This window comes from Pongo pygmaeus, chromosome 1 (genome assembly GCF_028885625.2).
Source record: "Pongo pygmaeus isolate AG05252 chromosome 1, NHGRI_mPonPyg2-v2.0_pri, whole genome shotgun sequence".
Lineage (NCBI taxonomy): Eukaryota > Metazoa > Chordata > Mammalia > Primates > Hominidae > Pongo > Pongo pygmaeus.
Window position 1 is genome coordinate 202,897,286 of NC_072373.2, and position 24,964 is coordinate 202,922,249.

At 49.9% G+C, this 24,964-nt stretch overlaps 1 protein-coding gene across 1 annotated transcript; it reads right to left on the minus strand.

Moving 5' to 3' along the window:
* Positions 1-310: 310 nt before the first annotated feature.
* Positions 311-24,872, minus strand: SMPDL3B (sphingomyelin phosphodiesterase acid like 3B). The gene is made up of 8 exons (XM_054498326.1): positions 24,629-24,872; positions 14,099-14,312; positions 10,346-10,443; positions 6,122-6,265; positions 4,961-5,133; positions 3,594-3,774; positions 3,376-3,509; positions 311-986 (listed from the first exon to the last, which is right to left on the minus strand). Exons 1-8 carry the CDS (start codon positions 24,687-24,689, stop codon positions 624-626), a joined length of 1,368 nt encoding a protein of 455 aa, XP_054354301.1. The 5' UTR covers positions 24,690-24,872; the 3' UTR covers positions 311-623.
* Positions 24,873-24,964: the final 92 nt, after the last annotated feature.

Genomic DNA, 24,964 nt, shown 5'->3' on the forward strand with positions numbered 1-24,964 from the left:
GGAATAGAGTCACCGGTGACTCACGCCTGTAATCCCAACACTTTGGGAGGCCCAGGCAGGCGGATCACTTGAGGTCAGGAGTTCGAGACCAGCCTGGCAAACATGGCGAAACCCCGTCTCTACTAAAAATACAAATTAGTCGGGCGTGGTGGCGCGCGCCTGTAGTCCCAGCTAGGAGGCTGAGGCAGGAGAATCGCTTGAGCCCGGGAGGCAGAGGTTGCAGTGAGCCGAGATGGCACCACTGCACCCCGGCCCGGGCGACGGAGCGAGACTCCGTCTCAAAAGAAAAGAAAAGGAATACAATACAGAATCAAACGCATGATGAGCTTTGTTTTGTGAGTAAAACATAAAACGCAAAAGAAGTATGCTTGTGGGGGGTCTTGGGTCGTCATTTCTTTTCTGTTTCCGGTTTGTTTTTGGAGAGAGTCTGGCTTTGTCACCCAGGCTGGAGTGCAGTGGCGCGATCACGGATCGCTGCAGCTCCTGGGGCTTCGCTTCCTGATTCGGTTGTCCTATTTCAGTTCACTCCTCAGGCGCGGAAGAAATGGTGGAAGGCCCAGCTCTGGATGATTCTGGGCGCTGCCCCCGTTACCCGTTACCAAGAAGAAGGTGAGCCTGGCAGGTCACAGCACGAGCGTGCACAGGCCCAGCAGGGCCATCAGCAGCAGTGGGAGCTGGGGCACGGGCATGGTGCCAGAGGCATACAGACAGGTGGTGTAAGCGTCAACGTCCACCTGGCGCATGGCACACACGTGCTGCGTGCTGCAGGCCTCGTCGCAGACCCCAGCAGAGTAGCTGACTGAGTTATAGACGTAGTAGCGCTGCAGTGTGCTCTGGTCGCCAGCGATGCGGTCCAGCACTGTGTGCATGGAGTGGGCGCTGGCGTCCGGCACCCCATAGGCCTCGGTCAGCTGGTACTCGAGCTCCCAGCGCGGCGCCCCCTGAGCATTCGCCTGGCTCAGGTTCATGAAGTAGGTCACCATGTCCTGGAAAAAGGGTTTGGGGTAGGCCGGCTGTGAGCAGCGGTCTGCTTCCATCCCCATCCTGCACCTCCAAAGAACTGCACCCCAAGTTCTTTGGAGCAGTAACCATGACCACTAGGAGTTATTGAGCACTTAGCTGTGCACCCAGTGTGCTGGGCAGACATCCTCTGAATCAAATGAGGTAACTGCGCTTATGACCTTGGTTTCACAAATGAGGAAACTGAGGCCTAAAGAGGTTAATTCACTTGGCCAGGGTCATACAGGTATTCATACAGGTATTCAGTGGTAGCAGGATTGGACCCCAGGTTGTTTACCCCAGGTCCCACCATGCTAGGGTACACATAGAAGATGCTCAGTAAATATTTACATAATGAATAGATAAAAGCAACGTAAAAAGAGTGACACTAAGCATGAGAGAGATTATGAACTGTAGACTCCTAGGACCCAGGTGCATGTTCACGGCTAGACTCTGCAGGGTTCATCAGTCCAGCAGGTTCCAGGTACATTTATGAACCTGCTTCAGGCCACTGCAGACGGGGTAAGAGGAGCTGCCTGTATGCATGGCCACTCTATGCCAGGAACATTCCATTATTTCATGTAGTCCTCCTCAAACCCTGTGAGGTTCTGTTACTCCCATTTTACAGATGAAGCAAGTGAGGCACAGAGGTCAAAAGATTAAAAAGCTTATGAGTGGTGGAGCCAGGATTCAAGCTCAGGGCTGACTCCCTCCCTGAGGAGAATGGAGGGCCTGTTAGGGGGTGATGGTGCAGCCTGCCATGCCCCTTGCTCAGACCCATGTGGACAACGGGCCACTCTTAAAACCCCTCAGACCTCTTCTTAATCTACGTTTACTAGAATCAAGGACCTTGGTTAGCTCATCCAGTCATTGGCTTTAAATGTCCTCTCTCCACTCCCAGATCACATCTCTATCGTCACCTCTTCAAGCTCCAACTTGCCCCTTCCCTGTCCACTTTCACCTGATGCCATTTAGCCATCCCAAAGGTAACAGGTCCAAAACCAGACCTCTGACTGACCCTCCGAAGCCTGATCACCCTGCCACTTATCTCAGTAATCGGCAGCCGCAGCCTATCCGTTGCACAGGCCAAAAGCCTTGGAAGCCTCCTGGATTGGTCCCTTTTTCTCACAGCCCATATCCACTCTAGCAAATCCTGCATCCAAAATTCATCCGGGACCTGGCACTTTTCACCATCTCACTGCCTCCGCCCTGGCCAAGCCACCATCCTGTCATCTGGGATTTGTCCTTCCCTCCAAACGGCCTCACTGCTCCCCCACCTGCCCCTACAGCCTGTTCCCTGCACAGCAGACATGAAGATTCCATAAAATTATAAGTCACAGGATTTCATTCTTCTGCGCCAAACCCTCCAAATCCAGAGTCCTCATGGAGGCCTGCAAGATCGGACCTCCCCTCCCACTCTCCCCTTGTGCCTCTTCCTGTGGCCACAAGGCCTCCGTGCCCTTCCCCTAACCTACCACGCACATTCCCACCCCGGGGCCTTTGACTTGCTGTTCCCTCCACCTCCGCGAGATATCCACTGGGCTCACTCCCTCAATACACTCAGAACTCAAATGGCACCTTATGTGGACACTTCCCCTTCCCACCTACTAACACAGTACACACCTCCCATAGCTGTCACCCTGTCGCCTCACTGTTTTGATTTTCTCCTTAGCCCTTCTCTCAGTACTATAATTAATTCTACATATTTATTGTCCCTCTCCTGTAAGATGTCAGGTCCAGGAGAGGGATGACTTTGCTTTTAAATTTACATATCTTCTGAGATTAGAACAGGGCCTGGCCAATGGCACAGACTTAATGCATTTTGTTGGATAAATAAAGGAATAATATTTTTCATCTCAACAACCACAAGCTCATCCTACGAGGTGAGGGACTGCCCAAAGAATTAGGAGCTGGAGCCTCATCTGTGTATGGAAAATGTGGACAATGGGCTTGAAGTCAGACTGTGGGAAGCCTTGAGTACTAGGCCAAGGAGACACAACTTTATCTTGAAGGCACTGGGGAGCCATTGAAGGTTTTTGAGCGGGACAGAGACAAGATGAAAGTGGTGCTATAGGAGATTAGTTTCTTCTCTCTTGTGTAGCAGATGGGCCATAGCAGGGCAGGGCCAGAGGCAGGGAGACCAGGTATGAGGCTGTGACAGTCATCCAGGGGAAAAGGAGACTTGGGGAGGCACTGCCCTGACTCAGTGGCAGGTGCCTCCAGGGCTCTGATCCTGAGCTGGAGAAGGGTGGAAGGAGCTCAGCCTTCCTGAGGCTCAGTGGTCAGGGGAGGGTGGATAAGCTGAGAGTTAGGGAAGGCGGTGATGCATTTAAACCCCTCCCACCCTCCTCCTCTAGCCTCCACAGGACTCCTGACCTTCAGGCTCAGTGTGGCTCGGTCATATTCCAACACCCGGATGGCTGGATTATTGGCCCCATTGACCACTCCAGGTAATGTGGTTTTCCATGGGGTGACTCCAGGTGTGATGAACATGGCGTTTATGGGGGCACCTGTCAGGAGAGAGACAGCAGGACTGAGAGGGTCTGGGGAGAGAAGGAGGGAGGGAGCTGGCAGTTGCCCTCCAGGTTGAATACCTGCATCATCATAGAGCATCCGAAAGCTGTCGGTGTGGTGGTGCCCGAAGAACTGCCCTGCTATGACGCCATGATGCTTCCGGACCACCTTCAGGTATTTTTCATTGAAGCCCTCCCGGAACCACGCCTTGTTTTGCGTCTTCTCAAAGAACCCTGGGGGCACGTGGCCAACAATGTACACCTACAAGGGAGGGGTTCCCAGAAGTGGCTCACAGATGCCCTCTCCAGACCCTCATTTCTACTTCTCAAAACCTGCAAATTGCCCCAAAGGCAGGTAGACAGGCCCAAATGTATCTCCTCCCTGAAGGCCTCCCGGATTCCATCTCCCAGGCAGATTCAGGCATTCTCCCTGTGCCCTGCAATGAATGCACCACATACCTGTGCCTCCCACCTCTGTGCCTGCCACCTGGAGTACCCTTCTCCTTTTCACTTCTGTAAATCCTCCCCACACTTCAAAACCTAACTCAAAGAACACCTCCTCCATGAAGCCTTCCTAATCCTTCAAAGACTACTCTTCTCTTAGAGAGCTTGAACACTGCAACGAAACCATTCTTGCATGGTTGTGTGGTATGCTACACGGTAATGTGCACTCGTTTCTTACATTCCTTGAGTCACTCAGCTGACAACACCTGGGCACTTGGCCACCATGGCAGGAGTTAGAACAAGGGACAGAGTTAACTGTATGAGTTTTGGAGTCAGACTGCAGCTTAGACACCAGCTGTGTGTCACCTCTCTGAGCTGCTGTTTTCTCATCTGGAATAGCATGTGGCGGGTGGGGTTTTGAGAATGATGGACTCGCTACTGAGCCAGGGTTTCCATAGTTCTGCTACCTGAGATCATCTGTATAATGTCCTAAACAACGTGCCCAATGTTGGCATAGTGCGTGCTCATGGGCACCAGCTGTGAGATCCTCTTGGGATGGGCTGGTCAGTGCAAGGACTTGGGCAAATGAGACACTGAGCCAGTTCTTGAGGAGCTGTCAGGCCAGCAGACTAGCTGGACACACTCAAGGGCAGGGCATCCCCTGGAGGTCTGGCACACAGTACTGGCTGCAGCTGCACTTGTGGTAGGAGTGGAAAGAGCACTGGACTTGGAGTCTGGTCTTCTAGTCTGGGTTTCATCACTTACTATGTGACTTGGGACCGTCACCACTCTTTATGAGCCTCAGGGTCCTTATCTGCAGTGGGCTCCGGATCCCAGCACACAGGGCTGTGGTGAGGATGGAGGAAGCCCTCTGCTGGTGCCGGGCTGATGAAGGACCCTCTGGGATATGGGCATCTCTGGGTGGGTGGGTGAGTTTGTGCCAAGTGGGAGACTTGTGCAGGAAATAACCCCAGATGAGAAAAGAAAGAAGCAGGGCCTCTTACCATGTCCCCAGCTTTGGATGCATTGATCAGCACATCTTCCAGCCACTGGAACTGCTGGCCAGGGTCCGCCATGTCTGCTGTCAGCGCATTGCTGGTATAGTACAGATTGGTGTTGAGGACCACAATTCGCCCAACCCCGCTGGGACCCGGCAGCTTCTCACAGTAGAAGGCACCTGTCACAGCCAGGGACAATATGAAGGAGGCCCCCACCTCTGGTCAGACAGGCTTCCGCCCCTTCCACCTCACTGTCCCACTTTCTTTTTCCATTGCATCTTCCCCTCCCATCTTTCCCATGGGTGGAAATCTGGAAGATCAGAGGCTCTGGAGCCAGGTGGCCTGGATTCAATTCCTGGCTCTGGAACTCATTCGCTGTGCAACTTGGGAAAGTAACTTCACCTCTCTATACCTCGGTTTCCTTATCTATATAGTGAGAATAACAGTGATGTGTGTTTGCCCATCCAGGTCCACTGTCGACCCTTCACTGCTCAGCTGTCTTTTCCAAGAGCTGATCTATGGGGACTAAATCAACAGGCTTCTGTGCCTCAGGCTTCTGGTCGGCTTTAACCACTGGGGAGTCCCAGCAGCAGGAGACCGAGGAAAGGGAAGAGTAGGGTCAAAGTCACCTTGGGCTGGCTGTGTTTCTGAACTAGTCATTCTCAACTAGGTGCTTCTGGCCCCAGGGAACACTGGGCAATGTCTGAGACATTTTTGGTTGTCACAACTGGGGGTATTCCTGAGGGTATCACTCTAGTGAGTGTTTGCAACATTGTGCAACACACGTGGCAGTCGTCTGCGACAGAGTTATCCAGCCCATGGTATCAGTGGTGGCAAGGTTCAAACCTGCTGGAAATGAAACCACTCCTTCCAAGGGTTGTTGTGAAGTGTCTAGGACCAGGCTGAGGGCAGTGCCTCGCACACAGTAAAGGCTCAATAAATACGAACTTAGGAGCATCATCAGTGTCGTGGGGTTTAGAGGAAGGGCTTTGGCGTTAATTCTGGATTCTGCTCCCAAGACTGCCTTTTCTAAGCTGTATGACCCTGGCTTCCTTATCTGTAAATTGGGGATAAAATCAGTACTTATTCCAAGGCATTGTTGTGAAGACAAAGATCAGACCCTGGCATACAGTAAGTGCTCTTGATAGGAGCAGATGGTGTTGGTACCTTTTTTGAAGAGAGCGATGGACTCATTACTAAGCCAGGGTTTCCATAGTTCTGCTATCTGATTGTAGATCTTGTTACTTCCAGCTGGGAACTGGTTTTTGGGGTGAAAATCATGATTTCCCAAAGCAGCATAGACTTTAGTATCTGGGAAGAAAGGGTGAAATATCAAAATATATATGCAAAAGCACTCGGGGGAGGTAATCATTTTCTGTTGGCCACTGGCCATCAGAGCTCAAGGGGAAGAGCGATAGCACAGATGAGGAAAAGACACAGATAGGAAACCCACATTTGATAGAATCTGACTGAACTTTGCTTAGACTTTGGAGGGAAGAGCAGTGGGTTCTTTCGTCGCAGTCCCTAAACCCATTCCCAGCAGAAAGTTTCCTGGTTAGAAGGAAAGCAGCAGATGATGAGAAGGGGAAAACCAGGTCTAAATGAGACCGATCGTCATCAGCCACTTGGTAATTTAGTGTTCCCAATTCCTGTTGATTCCAGATCATCTTACTGTTAGGGAAAGGGTCTGCTTCACTCTGGGAGGCCTTAGGAGTTTCACTCATCCATGCAGTCAGCAAGTATCTTATTGAGCACCAACTATGAGCCAATGCATAGAACTGGAAACCAGGCTTCCAGCCCCAGAGGTCCTGCAGTTCAAGAGGGTTGACAGGTGTTGAGTAGAGGTGTAAGGGATGTCACAAAAAGGGAATGGCCACTTGCTATGGGAGTAATAACAGAGGGTAGGAGTGGGTTTGGGGAGGCCTCCCTGAGGAAGCGGCCTGTGAATGAAGCCCGGAGGTGTAGGGGAACCCATTAGACTCATTTCCTCCACATGAACAGCCTCATTTCTGTTTTTATTTTATGCTCGGTGTCTGGCACTTAATCGGTGCTCAATAAATATTTGACAATCAACAAAAATAACTCTTGGACTCAGAACAGGGCTGTGCCCTTATATGAGCTTAGTCTATCACAGGGAGTGACCTGGAACAAAGGAGGGAGGCTGGAGCCTCCCTTTCCAGTTAGGAAATATCTCTAACACACCCTTTGCCCTGTACAGCTGACAAGACCTGGAAATGCTGAGATCTCTGCCAAAGTAGGAGGTTGTCAAACGCATCACTGTAACAGCCTAGAAAAACCTCACCTCTCTAAAGTAAATGCCAGCAGCCGTTAAGAATCCATTAAAAAAAAAAAAAAATCCCTGAATCCCAAGGGCATTTGAGAAGGGAGGGACTCACTCCTGTGTTTTCAATGCTTCTGTGTGTCCAGCTCCTTGCAAACATAAGCTCCATGAGAGTGCGACCTGGTATCTTGTTCATTGCCATGTCTTCTATTCCTGGAATGGTGTGTCACCCATAGTGGATGCTCAATAACTCTTTGTTGACTGACTAAATGAGTGAATGAATTACGTTATTTAATCCTCATAACAACCCTATGGACAGGTACCATTATTTTCCTTTTTCACAGGGAGCAGACTGAGTCTTTATGAGATTACCCAGCTAAACCATAGCAGAGCTAGAATTGGGCCCTGCATGACAGGGTCTTCCTTTGCCGCCCAGGCTGCAGTGCAGTGGCACGATCATAGCTCACTGTAACCTCAAATTCCTGGGCTCAAGTGATCCTCCTGCCTCAGCCTCCCAAGTAGCTAAGAGTATAGATACACACCACCACACACAGCTAATTTTTTAAATTTTTTGTAGAAGCAGAGTCTTGCTATATTGCCCAGACCAGTCTCAAACTCCTGACCTCAAGCGATCCTCCAGCCTTAGCTTCTCAAAGTGCTGGGTTTACAGGCATACGATCACTGCACCTGGCCCAGGGCCCTGGATTTGTTTGCCTTGCGTGCCTGTGCTGTCAACCACTTGGCTGTGCTGATGAGGTGAGGACCCGTGTTCACAGCCGACTCTGGTGGGTAAAGTGGAACACAGCAGGAAGAACACATGATGTGGAACCCTGAATCTCGAGTTTCAGTCCCTTCCTCTTCTTAGGCCACTTACTCGACCTCTCTGTACTTCAGTTTAATTATTTATAAAATGGGAGTGTTGTGCTTGACTTGTGTTTTTAGAATTCTCAGCTACATAATACCTTCATTTCATCTCTTCCAATTTGTTCTCATAGTACCATCTCTAAAAGTGAGGTGTGGCCATGAGAAAGTGCTGTGTCAGATTATAATTGGTAGCTGTTTTTTCTTAGTTATACATAATGATGCATCTTTCAGTCAATGGCATCTTGGATATTAGGAAATTCAATAAACGTGCAAGTGTGGTAGAAACTACAAAATCTTATAATTTACATTTGTGTGTTAAATCATAGTCAATAGGTCAGGCGTGGTGGCTCATGCCTGTAATCCCTATACTTTGGGAGGCTAAGAGAGAGAATTACTTGAGCCCAGGAGTTCAAGACCAGCCTAGGCAACACAGCAAGACCCCCATCTCTACAAAAATTGAAAACAGGCCAGGTGCAGTGGCTCACGCCTGTAATCCCAGCACTTTGGGAGGCCAAGGCGTGCGGATCACTTGAGGTCAGGACTTTGAGACCAGCCTGGCCAACATAGTGAAATGCCATCTCTACCAAAAATATTAAAATTAGCTGGCTATGGTGGTGGATGCCTAGAGTCCAGCTACTCGGGAGGCTGAGGCAAGAGAATCACTTGAACCCGTGGGGGTGGAGGTTGCAGTGAGCCAAGATCACACCACTGCACTTTAGCCGGGGCGACGGAGCAAGACTCAGTCTTAAAAAAATAAATAAATAAATAAAAATAATTAGCAGGGTGTGGTGGCATGTGCCTGTAATCCCAACTACTTAGGAGAGTGAGATGGAAGGATTGCTTGAGCCTAGGAGATGAAGGCAGCAGTGACCCTTGATCGTGCCACTGTACTCCAGCCTGGGTGACAGCAAGACCTTCTCTCAAAAAACAAAACAGTCAGTGAAGCATTTTCTTACCCATTATTTGACTTGTGTTCCAGAAGCCCCATGTGAAGCAAAAGAGAGGTACTCCCAGTTGGATCTGAGTTTGAGTCCCTCCCTAGGAACCGACTAGCTCGGAGCCATAGGTTCCTTTTCTATACATTGGGAATAATGGTGCCTGCTGTTGGGGTCAGGGGAATGTCCTGGTTTGACCGTAACTGGTGACCCCTGCTGGAAGACAAAGGAAACCAAGCATCCTGACTTGGGTTGGCTGGGTTAGATAAGATGGAAGCATCCAGGCATCTCTTTGCCTAGATTGACTTGTGTTGAGGAAAGGAAGCAGCGGGAACAGACAGTAAGGGCAGTGCTCACACCAGGATTTGGGCCTCTTAAGTAAATGTGACCTTCACTAGTTTACTTAACCCTAAGGCTCACCTCCCTCATCAGTAAAATTGAGGTCACAGCACCTCCCCCAAGGCTTATGGTGACAGTGAAGGAGCTAAGGCTTGAAAATTCTTAGAGCCAGCCTGACCCTTTACACTTGATCTAGAGTGACTGCTGCTAGTGCCATTATTTATTTTGATTATTACTCCATATCTGTGTCCTGGGACCCATGAAGAAGATCTTTAGAGGGAGCAGATGTACTGGAACCCAAAAAAGGGGGGGGTAGGGGCTATGGGCTGCTTTCTCAGGTGCCCAGTTGGCAGCCTGGCAGCCTGATTTGGCGTCCAGGATGTTGTTTTTGGTGCAGACTGCTTTAAAACATGTGCAAGGGCCATCAGATGGGGCACGCAGACCCTATCCACCCTATAGGTCCCATAGGGCTGCCGCCTCACTCACCCCCAGTCCCTGCCTGCTCTGCCAGGCTCTGAAGTCCTTGGAAGCAACAAGAAACAGCACCTTGGCTGGAAATGAGCATTTCCCAGAGGCCCTGGCAGCCAGGACAGTTTGAGGGTGATGGATGCCAACTCCAGAGCAGGACACAAGGGCTGTGTGTGAGACTCACCCAGGGAAGACACCTGTGTGCAACTCTAGACACCTGGAGAAGGGCTCATGAGTCTGGAGATAGGCAGGAGCAGAAGGCAGTGAAAGTCCGGGCATTTCCTTTGAAAGGATTCTGTGTGTATCCACCGGCCCATGGGCTTGCATGTTGCCTTCGGGCTTGTTAGGAAGGTGAGAAATGGTCACCATGAAGACCTGGCCAACAGCCATCGCTGTCCATGGATGAAGGTCAGCCAGGACACTCACTGCTGCTATTGTCCCACTATGCCAGGCAGTGCCTGGAGTTCAGAGAACACTGTGGAGGGACGGATGGCACAGTCTTACCTGGAAAGACCTCTCTGATGAGCTTGGTCAGGCGTTCCACAATTTCCAGTACAGCTGCCTCTCCCAGTTTCTCATCGGGCACATGAGGCGTGTCATCACTACAAAACACCACCAAGCCAATTTGGGGCAGGCAACTCAGGAAGGGGCAGAAGAAAAGGAAGGGACAGCTCTGCAGTGAGAGGAAAACCTATGGACCTGGGCCTCAGATGTCCCCTTGAGGGGGAACGGCCAGGCTACAGTGGAATCAGATGGGACAGAGCTGAGAACTAGGCTTTGCCATTTTCCTGCTGTGGGTCCCTTGACTGGCTGTTTAACCTCTCTGAGCCTCTATTAACTCATCTGTAATGTTGGGATAATACAGTTCTTACTCACAGAGTGTTTGTTAGGTATCCATCAAGCAGGAAAATTATATACATAATATAGTACAGTAAGAGTAGCTGCTAGGTTGTAATGAATATTATTATTTAGAGAGGAAAGCTCTGGAGTTCCAGTCCCATCTGCAAACCCCGAGGGAGCTCAGGGTTGAGAAGCCATCTCTGAATTCTGTTCCTTTCCAGAAGAGTTCAAAGGAGTTTGAAGCTGGCTTCAAGTGTAGGGTTCAGATCTTTTCCAGGGCAGATACTGATTCTGTCCTGGGACCATTGTGCCCTTCATGCCATGAATCAAAATTCTTGGGTCCACCTTAGAAATGCTCGGCAAGGGGAGGAGAATGGTGGCAGGTGGAGTGTAGGGATGGGGAGACGTCCAGACAGTCAAAATCCTGAGGCCTCTGCTGCCCAGGTATTCCCCCAGGGAAACTAATTAGCATAATATTATTAATACTGCTGCTAGAAGCTCACACCGGCTGACTTTCTGCCAGGCACTTTCTGTGCGTTGTTGCCATAGCCACTAATTTTTTCCCCATTATAACGCTGCAATGTAAATTCTATTGTTAGATTAGGCCTGTTTGACAGATAAAGAAACCAAGACACAGAAAAGTTAAGAATTGTGCCTATCCTAAATCAAGCACCAGAGACAGGGGAGAAAAAAATTGTGCCTAAGTGTACACCACTAGAAAGTGGTGGGGCCAAGATTTGAACCCAGTCAGCCTGGCCCCAGAGTCTATGCTCACACCACTGCATCCTATAGTGTCTCTGATACCCACATTAGGGCAGCAAGAGGGGCTGTTTTGCCCTGAAAACTCCCTGGGGACAGGCCAGAAACCCAAAGACACAGGGACAAAATTTCATATTTTTTATGTCTAGATTAGAGAATCTAATTCTGTCTGATAAAAAACACACCTAGGCCGGGCGCGGTGACTCAAGCCTGTAATCCCAGCACTTTGGGAGGCCGAGGCAGGCGGATCATAAGGTAAGGAGTTCCAGACCAGCCAGGCCAATATGGTGAAACCCCGTCTCTACTAAAAATACAAAAATTAGCCAGGCGTGGTAGGGGGCACCAGTGAGCCGAGATCACACCACTGCACTCCAGCCTGGGTGACATAGCAAGACTCCATCTCAAAAACAAAAAACAAAAAACACCTAATTTCTTTTCTTTTTTTTTTTTGAGATGGAGTCTCGCTCTGTCGCCCAGGCTGGAGTGCAGTGGTGCAATTTCGGCTTACTGCAACCTCCGTCTCCCAGGTTCAAGCGATTCTCCTGCCTCAGCCTCCTGAGTAGCAGTAAAACACACCTAATTTCTAATGGCCATCCTTAAAGGGACTGCAGCTCTCTTAGAAGTCAAATTTCATTATAATTGAAGAATTGTAAAGGGTCCTAGAGATCTTCTTATCTGATGCTGTGTACCTCTTCAAGGTCTCAGAGATTTCCCAGGAAAAAAAGGTGCAACTGTGGCCGGGCGCAGTGGCTCACGCCTGCAATCCCAGCACTTTGGGAGGCCGAGGCAGGCGGATCACCTGAGGTCGGGAGTTTGAGACCACTCTCACCAACATGGAGAAACCCTGTCTCTAATAAAAATACAAAATTAGCCAGGCGTGGTGGCACATGCCTGTAATCCCAGCTACTCAGGAGGCTGAGGCAGGAGAATCGCTTGAACCCAGGAGGCGGAGATTGTGGTGAGCCAAGATCGCGCCATTGCACTCCAGCCTGGGCAAAAAGAGCGAAACTCCGTCTCAAAAAAAAAACAACAAAAAAAAAATGTGCATCTGTTAAAGGATCATGAATTTCCCGAAGGATCCCATCTGTCAGAATGCTACACATGCTCTCCCTTCTCGGAGAAATCAGAAGCTCCCCCAGCGAGGCCCCTCGAGGGAGCAGGCCCAAGGTCATGGACCAAAGCTCACTCTCTTCTTAGATTGATTCCTGAGCCCAAGGAAGCCAGAGCTGTCCAGGCCCCTCCTGAGACAATGTCACATGTCTTCTTATGTGTCCAGCCTGGCAGGTTCATCTGAGGGTCCTTCCTGGTCACACCCACAAACCACATCACAGCTAGGGGCATCATGGGTTTCACCCTGCCTTATAGAAGTGTCCACTGAGGCTGGTAGAGGAAGTGCAAAGTCAGAATTCCTTCCAGCCTTCCTCGAGAGCTCCCCTGCTCCACCACCTCCTGCAGGATGTCCTTCCCCTAATCCTGCCAGATGGGATCATGTGCCCTGTGAAGCTCCCACATCCCTCCAGGTGACCCTCTCTTCTTGCTGGGATGTAAGGGTAGGGTCAATGGGTTTGTCTGCATTGCCCCCAAGACCATGAGCTTCTTGGAGCCAAGTGTGGGTGTCCATCATCTCAGATGCCTAGCATCTACCCCACAACTGAGCACGACTTGTTGCCCTGCCAAGTGAGGGAGCAAGCAAGGGAACGGGGGTATCTTTTTTTCTTTTCTTTTTTCTTTTCTTTTCTTTTTTTTTTTTTTTTGAGACAGTCTTGCTGTGTCACTCAGGCTGGGAGTGTAGTGGTGTGATCTCGGCTCACTGCAACCTCCGCCTCCCGAATTCAAGCGATTCTCCTGCCTCAGCCTCCTGAGTAGCTGGGACCACAGGCGTGCACTACCACGCCAGGCTAATTTTTGTATTTTTAGTAGAGACGGGGTTTCACCATGTTGGCCAGGATGGTCTCAAACTCCTGACCTCAGGTGATCCACTGCCTTGGCCTCCCAGAGTGCTGGAATTACAAGCATGAGCCACCATGCCTGGCCGGAATGGGGGAATCTTGAATGATAAGGAGGCAAGTTCCCAGGAAAGTTGAAGGAATTAGAACAGCAATCTTGGACAGGAAGCAGAAACTGTTTCTCTGCATCTGAGTGGGATCGGCCCTCAAGCTGTCACTCTGTAGAGCAGAGCTCTGACTGGTGAGAAAATCCAGGGCCACTGGGCAGCCCAGGGGTGGCCAGCAGCCGGCCAGGACACTAGGACCCCAGGCTGGGCCACCTTTGGCCCTCATAACTTCTTCCCTCCCTGCACTTGGACCTCTCAGACTTAGAGTCCCTAAGCCCCAGGGGAAATGGCTCCAGTGTCCACCCATAGCTTAAAACCTGGACACTCTCCAGGTGCCCAGGCATGCCAGGACCACGTCCAAAGCCTGACTGAGAGCTGCGTTCTGCCACAGCCAGGAGACATGGAGGTTGAGGACACAGATTTTGGAATCAGTTGGACTCAGGGATCCCCGGGCAAGTTACAAAACTCCTTTGAGCTTTAGGTTCCTCAGCCTCACATGAGACTGATGTGAGGTTTAAAGGAGATAATGTGGGCAAAGGGCCATCCGGCATGTAGAACATAGCAGATGCCTGGCAAAGGGTAGCTGCCGCCTCGACTGTACTCACCCAGTCCAGAGAATGAAGTCTGGCTCCGGCTCAATCTCCTTCATGGCATAGATGGAGGAGTTGATGAGGGCCCAGGGAGAATCACAGAGGTAGTCACCCCAGGGGCCTGCGTCGGGCACTGGCTGGGATCCAGCTGATGGGCACACCTGGAAGGGGTCTTTGGATACCTTGTAGTCAGGGTCAAGGTGCAGGTCAGCGATGTGCCAGAACTTCCCTGCAGGGGAAAAGACATCCTCCTTCAAAGCTGGTCTCTCTCTCAGCCTGGAAGCAAGGAAGTCCAGGGGAGCCCTGCGGGGGGGCAGGGGCGTTACACAGGCAAATGGAAGTCTTCTCTGAGCACCCCGGGTTCAGAGAAAGGCCCACAGGCCTGGCTCTGCCCAGGGACACATTGAGCAGAGCAGAGAACAGGCTCAGCTCCATCCCTGACCACGGACCTTTGGCAAGGCCCCGTCCTTCTCCTCACATTGGATGCGCAGCCACAGCATTAGAGCTCAGGCATTCTAATGAGGGGGCTTGTTTTAAAGCAAAGGCAGGAGAGGGTATGGGTTAAGTGCTCAGGCTCTGAGCCACTTAGGAGCTATGTGACCTGGGCTATGTCACTTTTCTAAGCCCATTAACTAGAGCCAGATCCTCTCGTGCTGCAGGGAAATATAACTACATATGAAAATCTGACCTGTCCTGGAATTTCTTACACAATTAAAAAAAAAAGAAAAAAGTCTGACCTGGATGGAAAAGGCTTACACACCAAATGAGCTGGAAAACCTTGCTAAGCAATACCAGCAAAGCCTGGGTGCGGTGGTTCATGCCTGTAATCCCAGTACTTTGGGAGGCCAAGGTAAGAGGATTCTTTGAGGCCAGGAGTTCAAGACCAGCCTGGGCTACATAGGGGGACCTCATCTCTACACAAAATTTAGAAAATTAGTCAGGTGTGGGGTCATGTACCTGTGGTCCCAGCTACTCAGGAGGCTAAGGTGAGAGGATCGCTTGAGCCCAGGAGGTGGAGGCTGCAGTGAGCCATGATCATGCCACTGCACTCCAGCCTGGGTGACAGAGCAAGACTCTGTCTCCAAAACAAAACAAAACAAAACAAAACAAAAAAAACCCAGCAAAAACCTGGGGACTACATGTGGAAGTGAGTGTAAGAGTACTAGACCAGGGAAAAAGGAACGCCACTTCAGATTGGGCTGACCTCCTCTGGTAGGTATATTTGCTGGTGATTCTGGATCCAGGGTGTGGCTCAAGCAGCTGGGAGTGGTCCTGCTTGCTGAAGTGATTGACCGAAACCTAGACTCAGTTTCCGACCAAAGGAGGCTGAAGTGGCAAAAAACTTCACAGTGTAATAAAGAGAAAGGAATCCAAAGAAACAGGTGATATGGAGTAGACTTCTCATGCGAACCCCACACAGGGCCTGGCACAATAGTTTCTTCTTCTTTTTTTTTTTTGAGACAGAGTTTCACTCTGTTGCCCAAGCTGGAGTGCAATGGCACAATCTCGGCTCACTGCAACCTCTGCCTCCTGGGTTCAAGTGATTCTCCGGCCTCAGCCTCCCAAGCAGCTGGGATTACAGGCATGTGCCACCACGCCCAGCTAATTTTTTTTTTTTTTTGTATTTGTATTTTTAGTAGAAATGGGGTTTCACCATGTTAGCCAGGCTGGTCTCAAACTCCTTGACCTCAGGTGATCCGCCGGCCTCAGCTTCCCAAAGTGCTGGCATTACAGGCGTGAGCCACCACACCTGGCCGGCACAAGTTGTTTCAATGACTGCTTACTGAAGGAGGGTTGAGCAGATCTGGCCTCTGTTCATCCTGTTTCTCGATAAAACCAGAGTGACGCCCAGGATTTCCTCACCCTCTGCTATTGCAGTCACTTCCTCCCCCATTTCTTGTGTCACCTAGAGCCACAAGTCAACATCACTGGCCCCAGGAAGCTATGTCTGGGCCTGGGAGACTGGACTTCTTTTGATCTCAGGGTTGGATAGCCAGGGCCCCACACAGGCCACAGGACATTCAGTGGACAGCCTGCAGATAAAGGCTGGCCCCTGACCCTCACTCCTTGACTTTCCCTCCCAGATGCTCTTGAGCTTTTTCCCACCTCTCCTGATCTAAACTGAGTCTCAGGAAAGGATGTGAAACAGGTTCATACTAAAGTGTAAATGACTGATTAAGCAAATCATTATCCCTCCCACATGCATTGTTACAGTATTCTCTGCACAGCCCTGGGAACATTATCCCCACTTTACAGATAAGGAAACTAAGGTCTGGAGGTCAACATGCCTAAGATCACATGGTAAATGATGGGGATCTCTGGGGCTCCAATCCCTCCCAGGAAGATGTGATTGTGAAAGGGGTTAAAACCAGTGCCTTTCTATTTTAGATGGGTCTTTTTGTTGACAGCATATTCCCACATTTTTATTTTTTATCCAAACTGAGCCTTTGTTTATAATGGGGAAAATTTAACCTTTCTACACATATTGTGATCACTAATATATTCCTGCCAGGCATGGTGGCTCACACCTGTAATCTCAGCACTTTGGGAGGCTAAGGCAGGAAGATTGCTTGAGGCCAGGAGTTCAAGACTAGCAGGGGCAACAAAGCAAGACTTCGTCTCTACAGAAAATAAAATTCAGCCAGGCACAGTGGTTCACGCCTGTAATCCCAGCAATTTGGGAGGCCAAGGTGGGCAGATCACTTGAGGTCAGGAGTTTGAGACCAGCCTGGCCAATATGGTGAAACCCCATCTCTACTAAAAATACAAAAAGTAAGGCCAGGCACGGTGGCTCATGCCTGTAATCTCAGCACTTTGGGAGGCTGAGGCAGGTGGATCATGAGGTCAAGAGATCAAGACTATCCTGGCCAACATGGTGAAATCCCATCTCTACTAAAAACACAAAAATTAGCTGGGCGTGGTGGCACGTGCCTGTAGTCCCAGCTACTCAGGAGGCTGAGGCAGGAGAATTGCTTGAACCCGGGAGGAAGAGGTTGCAGTGAGCCGAGATTGTGCCACTGCATTCCAGCCTGGCGACAGAGCAAGACTCTGTCTCAAAAAAAAACAAAACAAAACAAAACAAAAAACCACAACAACAAAAAACAAAAAGTAGCCGGGCACGGTGGTGCACTCTTGTAATCCCAGCCACAGCTACTTGGGAGGCTGAGGCAGGAGAATCGCTTGAACCCAGGAGGCGGAGGTTGCAGTGAGCCGAGATTGCACCACTGCACTCCTACCTGTGCAACACAGCAAGACTCTGTCTCAAAAAAATTAAAAAGAATACAGTGACAAAACCCCAAGCCAGAGTAAAGGAATGAACTGCCTCATACCAGTTAGTTGGTGGGCAGAGTTGGTGGGCATCCCAAGTCCCTAAGCTGAGTCCGTGAGTGGCTCTCACCTGCTTCCAAGCCCAGAGCCAGGCTAGCCCGGATGGATGTGGGGGGAGGCCCTTTGCCTTTCTCTTGGACACATGGTCCTCGCGCTTCCTCTGCAAACAGAGAAAGAGGCTATTCCCCTGTCTCAAGCTGGCTCTTTCTCAGTTAACTACAAACACTGAGCAGTTTGGCCCCTTTGACGTCAGCCCTCAAAGTATTCAGGAACATTTCTCCACTCCAGAAACTCCTCATCTCACGTGTCAGTTGTCGTTTTCCAGCCAGCGTGTAGAACTGAAACTACTTTCCAGCCTCTCTGGCACATACTACTGAAGGATGTGTGTACATGCATGTGTGTGTATTTGTGTCTGTGTGTGTGCATGTGTGTGTGCTGACTCCAGGAGAGGCCAGGCTAGTGGACAGAATGGCGGAGACAGCCAGAGGTCCAGACAGGCAGCTCTACCTCCTTGGGATCCAGGTGGGCAGCTCCAACTCCTTGGGGTCCAGCCTCCTCATTGTGGGGGTGCAGATCCCAGCGACCTTGTCAGCTCAGCCCAACCCACCACCCTCAGCCAAGCTGCTTCTCCTCACAGGGCCTCTTCCCTGACTACGCCATGGCCTCACCCAACCTTCCCACATCATCATGCGGCTGCCTCCTCCTCACTCAGGCCCCTGCCCCAAGGTCACCTCCTCAGAAGACTCCCCTGACCACCTCATCTCAAGTGCCACCTCTCTTGCCTGTCTGGTCGCTAACTATTGCTTCCCCCAGCTTCCTTTTTCTCAGAGCACTCTCACATGTGAACTTACCTTACTGGCTTGCTTATTGTCCATCTTCCCTGTTTACAATGTCAGTTCCATGAGAGCACCAAGCCTGTCTTGTTTACCTCTATGTCCCCAGTGCCTAGAAGGGTGCCTGGGACGTGGAAGATGTGCAAATGCACATTCGATGAATGAACAAGGCTGTGGGGAGGCCAGTTAGAATTGTAGGCACTCAAACAGTGTTGGCTAGGTGCCCGGGCTTTCATACACTGATCTCATTTCATCCTGGCAGCCGGTCTGTGAGATAGGGATTCTTATGCCCACTGCATAGATGAGCAAACTAAGGCTCAAACCCAGACCTCTCTGACCCCAAAGCTGAGACACAATGTTGTCATGCCTGTTGACTTGGAACTCCCCGCCGCCCAGAAGGTGGCTGTAATAATAAATATATGTTTTCCATAAGAATATGGGATCCACCAGCTTTCAGGCCCTACATCAAAATAATTAAGCTCTAATTAGCATGTCGGGACCATGGATGGGGAGGTGGGAGATCTGGTTTCTAATCCAGGCTCTTCCATGTGTTTGCCTAGGGACTTTGGGCAAGCCACCAGGCCTCACTGAGCCAGAGGATGTTGACATCTGACCTGCCTCTCAGTGAGCATCAAATAAGATAGTGAAGGAGAAAGGGCTCATAGAGGACAATCCCAACACACCACACTGTTACCTGCAATTACCCCTTGGGCCAGGAGTGAGACTGGGGAGGTGTGGGGACCTGGGCACTTTAATGCTTTACCCTTTAGACCAGAACTTCTCAAATGTTACTGTTCAGATGCTTCACTGGGGATCTCGTTAAAGTTAAGAGGCTTTCTACCTTCGCACTGCTTGGACCTTTTACAGTAAGACAGTATTCATCTATAACTTGAGTTTTATAGAAAGGTATACCAATCTCAGCTATCATTATTATTCAATTATTACTGAGAAGATAAATCAATCTGGTATTGAGTACAGTGAGTAGCTGAGGCCACAGACCTGGGGGGGAGCCCTGCTGTACCACCCCATAGCTGTGTGAACAGCGGAACCTTCCCCTGGGCCTGTTTCCTCCTCTGTAAAATCAAGATAACAGCGCCCCCTACCCCTTGGGGCCCTCGTGAGAATTAAAATGAGAAATGTGAGATGATGAACAGAATATCAGAAATGGGAAGCAGTGGTTACTCCACATTTGGTTCCTGGGGGGTTCTGCAAGGCCCCCTCTCACCATGAGAGACAGGACAAGGTGGGGAGTGGCCACGTCCTACCCAGCCAGCCCCAGCGTGTCCTTGGCTACTGTCCACAGGTAAAGTGCAGGGGCAGGCAGGACATCTGAAGGGAAACAAGATGAAGATAGAGCCTGTCTGCCCCAGAAGACCATCTCTGAGAGGAGGACTGGTGGGCACAGCGCGTCCCTGGGCAGGCAAAAAGTGTCCTGGCCCATCTCCTCCTTCACCAAAGGGGATCACCAGGCCTTTATGCCCACTAGGGACAACAGACATAGGGCCCAAGGCCTCACAGCTCTGCAAGGCCCACAGAAATATCTGAGACTTGGAAAAAAATGCATTGACTCTAAAAGTGCAGGAAAAACAAAAACTACGAATATCAAGTAAGTCATCAAAATCAACAATTCATTTCAAAAGCAATATTAAAAATGTCATGGGCCACATGCATTGGCTCACACTGGTAATCCCAGTGCTTTGGGAGGCCAAAGTGGGAGGATCACTTGAGACCAGGAGTTCAAAACCGTACCTCTACAAAAACAAACAAACAAACAAAAAACAAAACAAAACAAAAACAAACAAACAAACAAAAAACCCAGGCTGGAGTGCAGCAGCATGATCCTGGCTCACTGCAGCCTCAACCTCCTGGGTTCAACTGATTCTCCCACCTTAGTCCCCCAAGTAGCTGGGACTACAGGCACGTGCCACCAGGCCTGGCAAATTTTCTTGTATTTTTTTGTAGAGATGGGGTTTGCCATGTTGCCCAGGCTGGTCTTGAACTCCTGAGCTCAAGTGATCTGCCTGCCTTGGCCTCCCAAAGTGCTAGGATTACAGGTATGAGCCACCGCACTAGGAATACAGGTATATGCCACCACACCCAGCTACTTTTTAAAAAGAAATTTAATTTCTCCGTACTCGGGAGGCTGAGGCAGGAGGATCCCTTAAGTCCAGGAGTTTGAGGTTACCTTGAGCTATGATTGCAGCACCGCACTCCAGCCTGAGCAACAGATAGAGACCCTGTCTCCAAATAAGAAAAAGAAAATAAAATAATTAAAATCATACATGATATGGGATCTTTTTAGTATGATTTGTGACAGGGGTGGGGAGAACTCCCATAGTTATTTATAAAACCTAAGTTCTTAAAATGGCTAGAAGGTGAGTTCCCTTATGGTTGGAGTCAGGGGGGCAGGAAGGCATCTGCCATTCATTTAGCACCTACTGAATGCCAGACACTGTGCCACACATTCTATCCATGCAGCCTCACGACACCATTATGAAATGCATCCTAAGATGTACTCATTTTACAGATGGGGAGACTGAGCGAGTGAGCGGCAGACCGGGGATTCCGAGCACGTCACAATGGAAATTATTACGGTGCACTATATTCTGCCACCACCTACTAGCATGGCCTTGGAGATATATACAGGTTTTCCTTGACTTACGATGGGGCTACGTCCCCCAAAATTGAAAAATATCATAAATCAAAAATGCATTCAACACACCCAACCTACCAAAGGGCATCATAGCTTAGCCCAGTCTACCTTAAAGGAGCTCAGAACACTTACATTAGCCTACAGTTGGGCAAAATCATCTGATGCAGACCTATTTTATAATAAAGTGTTGAATGTCTCTTGCAATGTATTAAATACTGAATTGAAAGTGAAACACAGAATGGTTGTATGGCTCCTCGAAGTGTGGTTTCTAATGAATGCCTAAGGCTTTCGCACCATCATACAGTTAAGTGGAACCTTCGTAAGTCAGGGACCATCTGTGTGTATGCCTCCTTAAACTTTTACAACATTTTACAATGTACCTGGCATGATCTCACTTAGGGCCATCACATTTAATCTCTCCTCTGCTAATATCCCTGTTTTATAAACAGTAAAATAAAGGTTGCAGGTCACACAGGTATTCAAAGGCAGGACCACAGGTAGGACCTAAGTTTTCTGGCTTCAGGCAATAGGTTATTTCTGCAAGGACATGCATGAAACCTGCAATCAGGGACATCTTATTTTGAATCCTGGCTCGTCCATACAGGCAGTGGCAACTTAAGCAAGGGATTTTCAGAGCTGAGCCTTAGTTTCCTCATCTATAAAATGAGGATTAGAATGCACCCAGCAGAGGGATGGTTGTGATGCAAAGCAGGTGAGCCCCAAAGTGGAGCTTAGCCCATGAGGGTTCTTGGCTTTGCCCAGGAAAAAATTCAAGGGCAAGCTTGAAGTTGAAGGAAACAGCTTTGTTGAACAGGTGATGTACAGCTCCACGACTGCTCCTGCAGAGCAGGGCTACCCCACAGGCAGAGAGTAGCAGCTCAGGGCAGTTTTGCAGTCATATTTATACCCACTTTTAATTGCCTGGAGATTAAGGGGCATTTATGCAGAAATTTCTAGGGAAGGGGTAGTGACTTTTAAGTCATTGGGTTACTGCCATGGAAGGGCAGTAACTCCTGGGTGTTGCCATTGCAAAGGCAAATTGACATGCCACACTGCTGGGTGTGTTTGAAAACTGCTTTTGCCCAGGCCGTGTTTTAGCTAGTCCTCAATCTGGTCTGGTGTCAAAGCCCTGCCTCTGGAGTCCAGTCCCACCTCCTGCCTCAGTTGTGCAGGTGAAAGAGTTCTCTTATACAGAGCACCTGGCTGTGGGGTGAGCAAGGCAGCCTTAGGGCTCATTCCCTGGGCCACACTGCCCCTCAGCCTCTGTTTCCTCAAGTATAAGATGAAAGTACAGAACAGAGGTTCCCTGAAGGCCCCCCCAGTCTGACTCCTGTGATTCAGTGACTTTTGTCTGTTATTGCCTATAACCCACACCACACAATGATCTCAGTCTCTATTTCAGTCCTTTGCTATTAAGGCTAGCATTAGCCCCAAAACACAATAGTAATTCATCCTCTGTAAACGGAGGCCCTCCAAAACCCATGGAGTTCATTTGTTAAAACCTACATTTACAGACCACCTACAGTGAATACCCTCTGCTCACAATAGCTCCAGAGGTAGGTGTTACCATTCCTGCCCTGGTCCTGCTCCCTTAGCCCTGGGCTGGCCTTCCAGGGAGTGTTTTCCTACCAAGCTAACCCACAGGGGAAGAACCTGTCTGCTTCTCTGCAGTTAGAAGCTGAGGAAGGGTGAAATGTTGCACAGGACATGTGTAGGAGGAGAAGGAGCCAGCAAGTTGGCATCCACCCAAGCTCCTGACTAAGGAAAGTGGAGGCAGAAATCCCACAGTTTAATGCAAAGCAGGGATGATGCTGTCTGATCCCCTGTCTCAGAATCCACCTGTGCTTCAGGAAGACACCTGGAGTCGGAAAAACCTTACAGGTGCTGCGGAATTCCTTTTTTTGTTGTTGTTTGTTTGTTTGTTTTTTGATACGGAGTCTCGCTCTGTCGCCCAGGCTGGAGTGCAGTGGTGCGATCTCGGCTCACCGCAAGCTCCACCTCCCGGGTTTACGCCATTCTCCTGCTTCAGCCTCCCGAGTAGCTGGGATGACAGGTGCCCGCCACCATGCCCAGCTAATTTTTTGTATTTTTAGTAGAGTATTTTTAGTTTCACCGTATTAGCCAGGCTGGTCTCAATCTCCTGACCTTGTGATCCGCCCGCCTCAGCCTCCCAAAGTGCTGGGATTACAGGCGTGAGCCACCGCATCCGGCCCGGAATTCCTTTTAAATTAAATTTACTTTAAAAGGAATACATTCCAGCAAGTTTGGAGAAAAGAGAAAAAAATAGTACCTCTAAACCCCACCATCCCAAGAGGACATGAAGCATAGTACAGCCAGGCACAGGCTTTGTCCTGCCATTTCCCAGCTGGGAGATCTTCAGCAAGTGCAGTGTCCCCTCTGAGACTCATTTGCCTCATCTGCAAAATGGGTATAATGATATTAGCACCTACTTCACAGGGGCCATAAAGAGAATTTTTTTCTTTCATTTTCTTTCTTTCTTTCTTTCTTTCTTTTTTTTTTTTTTTGAGATGGTCTCATTCCCATCACCCAGGCTGGGGTGCAGTGGCACAATCACAGCTCACTGCAGCCTCAACCTCCCAGGCTCAGGTAATTCTCCCAGCTGAGTCTCCCAAGTAGCTGGCACTACAGGCACCTACTACCACACCCAGCTAATTTTTGGTATTTTTAGTAGAGTCAGGGTTTTGCTATGTTGCCCAGGCTGGTCTCAAACTCCTGGACTCAAAGCAATCCACCCTCCTCAGCCTCCCAAACTGCTGGGATTACGGATGTGAGCCACTGCGTCTGGCCTCAAGGGTCCTCTTAAACATACAGAAGTCAGAATAGATTACACCTGTGCCTAGAACCCTCCAATGACATCCCATTTCACCCTGAGCAAAAGCCTGCGTCCTTCCTATCTACAGGCACATGGAAAGAAAAATGTCTGAGTCCTCAAGAGAGTCTTCGAGGCTATCCATGATTTGGCACCTGCCCCACCCCACCATCTGCCAACCTCACCCCCACTTGTCCTGCCCACCCTGCTTCAGCCATGCAGGCTTCCTTGCTGTTCCTCATGCACATCACCTGTGTGTCCACCTCAGACCCTGTGCACTGTCCTCTCTTCCTGTGATGTTCTGGACACCCACGTGGCTCCCCCACTCACTGCCTCGAGGCTCCACTTGAATGTCACCTGATTTGACAGCTCTTCTCTGGCCGTCTTGTAAATACCCCCTCCCCACACCCCCGCCTCCCTGTTCTACTTTATTTTCCCCATAACACTTATCATCTCCTCTGATGCTGTGTATTTTACTTGTTCGTGTGGTTTGTTTTTTTCTCCCCAGATGAAGGAATTCTTCATTGAGACGGGGACTTTGTTTTCTTCTCTGATATATCCCTGGCTCCTAGAATAACGTATGGTACAGGAAAGGACCTCATTTGTTGAATGAGTCCACGAATCTTTCCTGCCACCTCCTACCTCTACTAATTAGCTAGCTCTCACGTACCCAGGCCTCTTCGCAACGTCGGTGTCCCTCCCTGGCCAGCTGGCGCCTCCACTTAAAATCTTCAGCCTCAAACAGCACTCGCTAAGGCCCGCTAGCTCTCCCCACCTGCCTCCCTGCCTAGCTCCTGCCTGCTATCTTTACAAGCACCTTCAAGCTTGCTGCGAGCAGCTTCCCGCAGCCCCAGAGTTCACAGTACAAAACAAAGGCATAGCAGACATTCCCAGTGCTGTACCTGGTTCAGCCCTGGCACCTCCCCAGTGAGCCAGGAAAATCAGCCAGGCGAGCAGCCTCATCCTCGGGGCTCACTTCACCAGAGCCGTGGGATTCTCCAGGAACTGTTGTTGTTCTCACCGCAGGCTTCCCAAGTAGTTTTCTGTGGCCACGTGCCTGAGCAGAACTCCCTGTCCTGTTACAGGTGTTCCAAGTCCTCCAAGGCGTCTGGATCCTCTGGCTCTTCCTCCTTTGCCCAGCAGGGTGTGATCTGGGCTGGCCTGAGGAGGCAGGCATACCGGACCCTTAAGTGGAAGCCACACCTCTCCTGCCAGTGCAGCCCCTGCCCCCAAGAGGG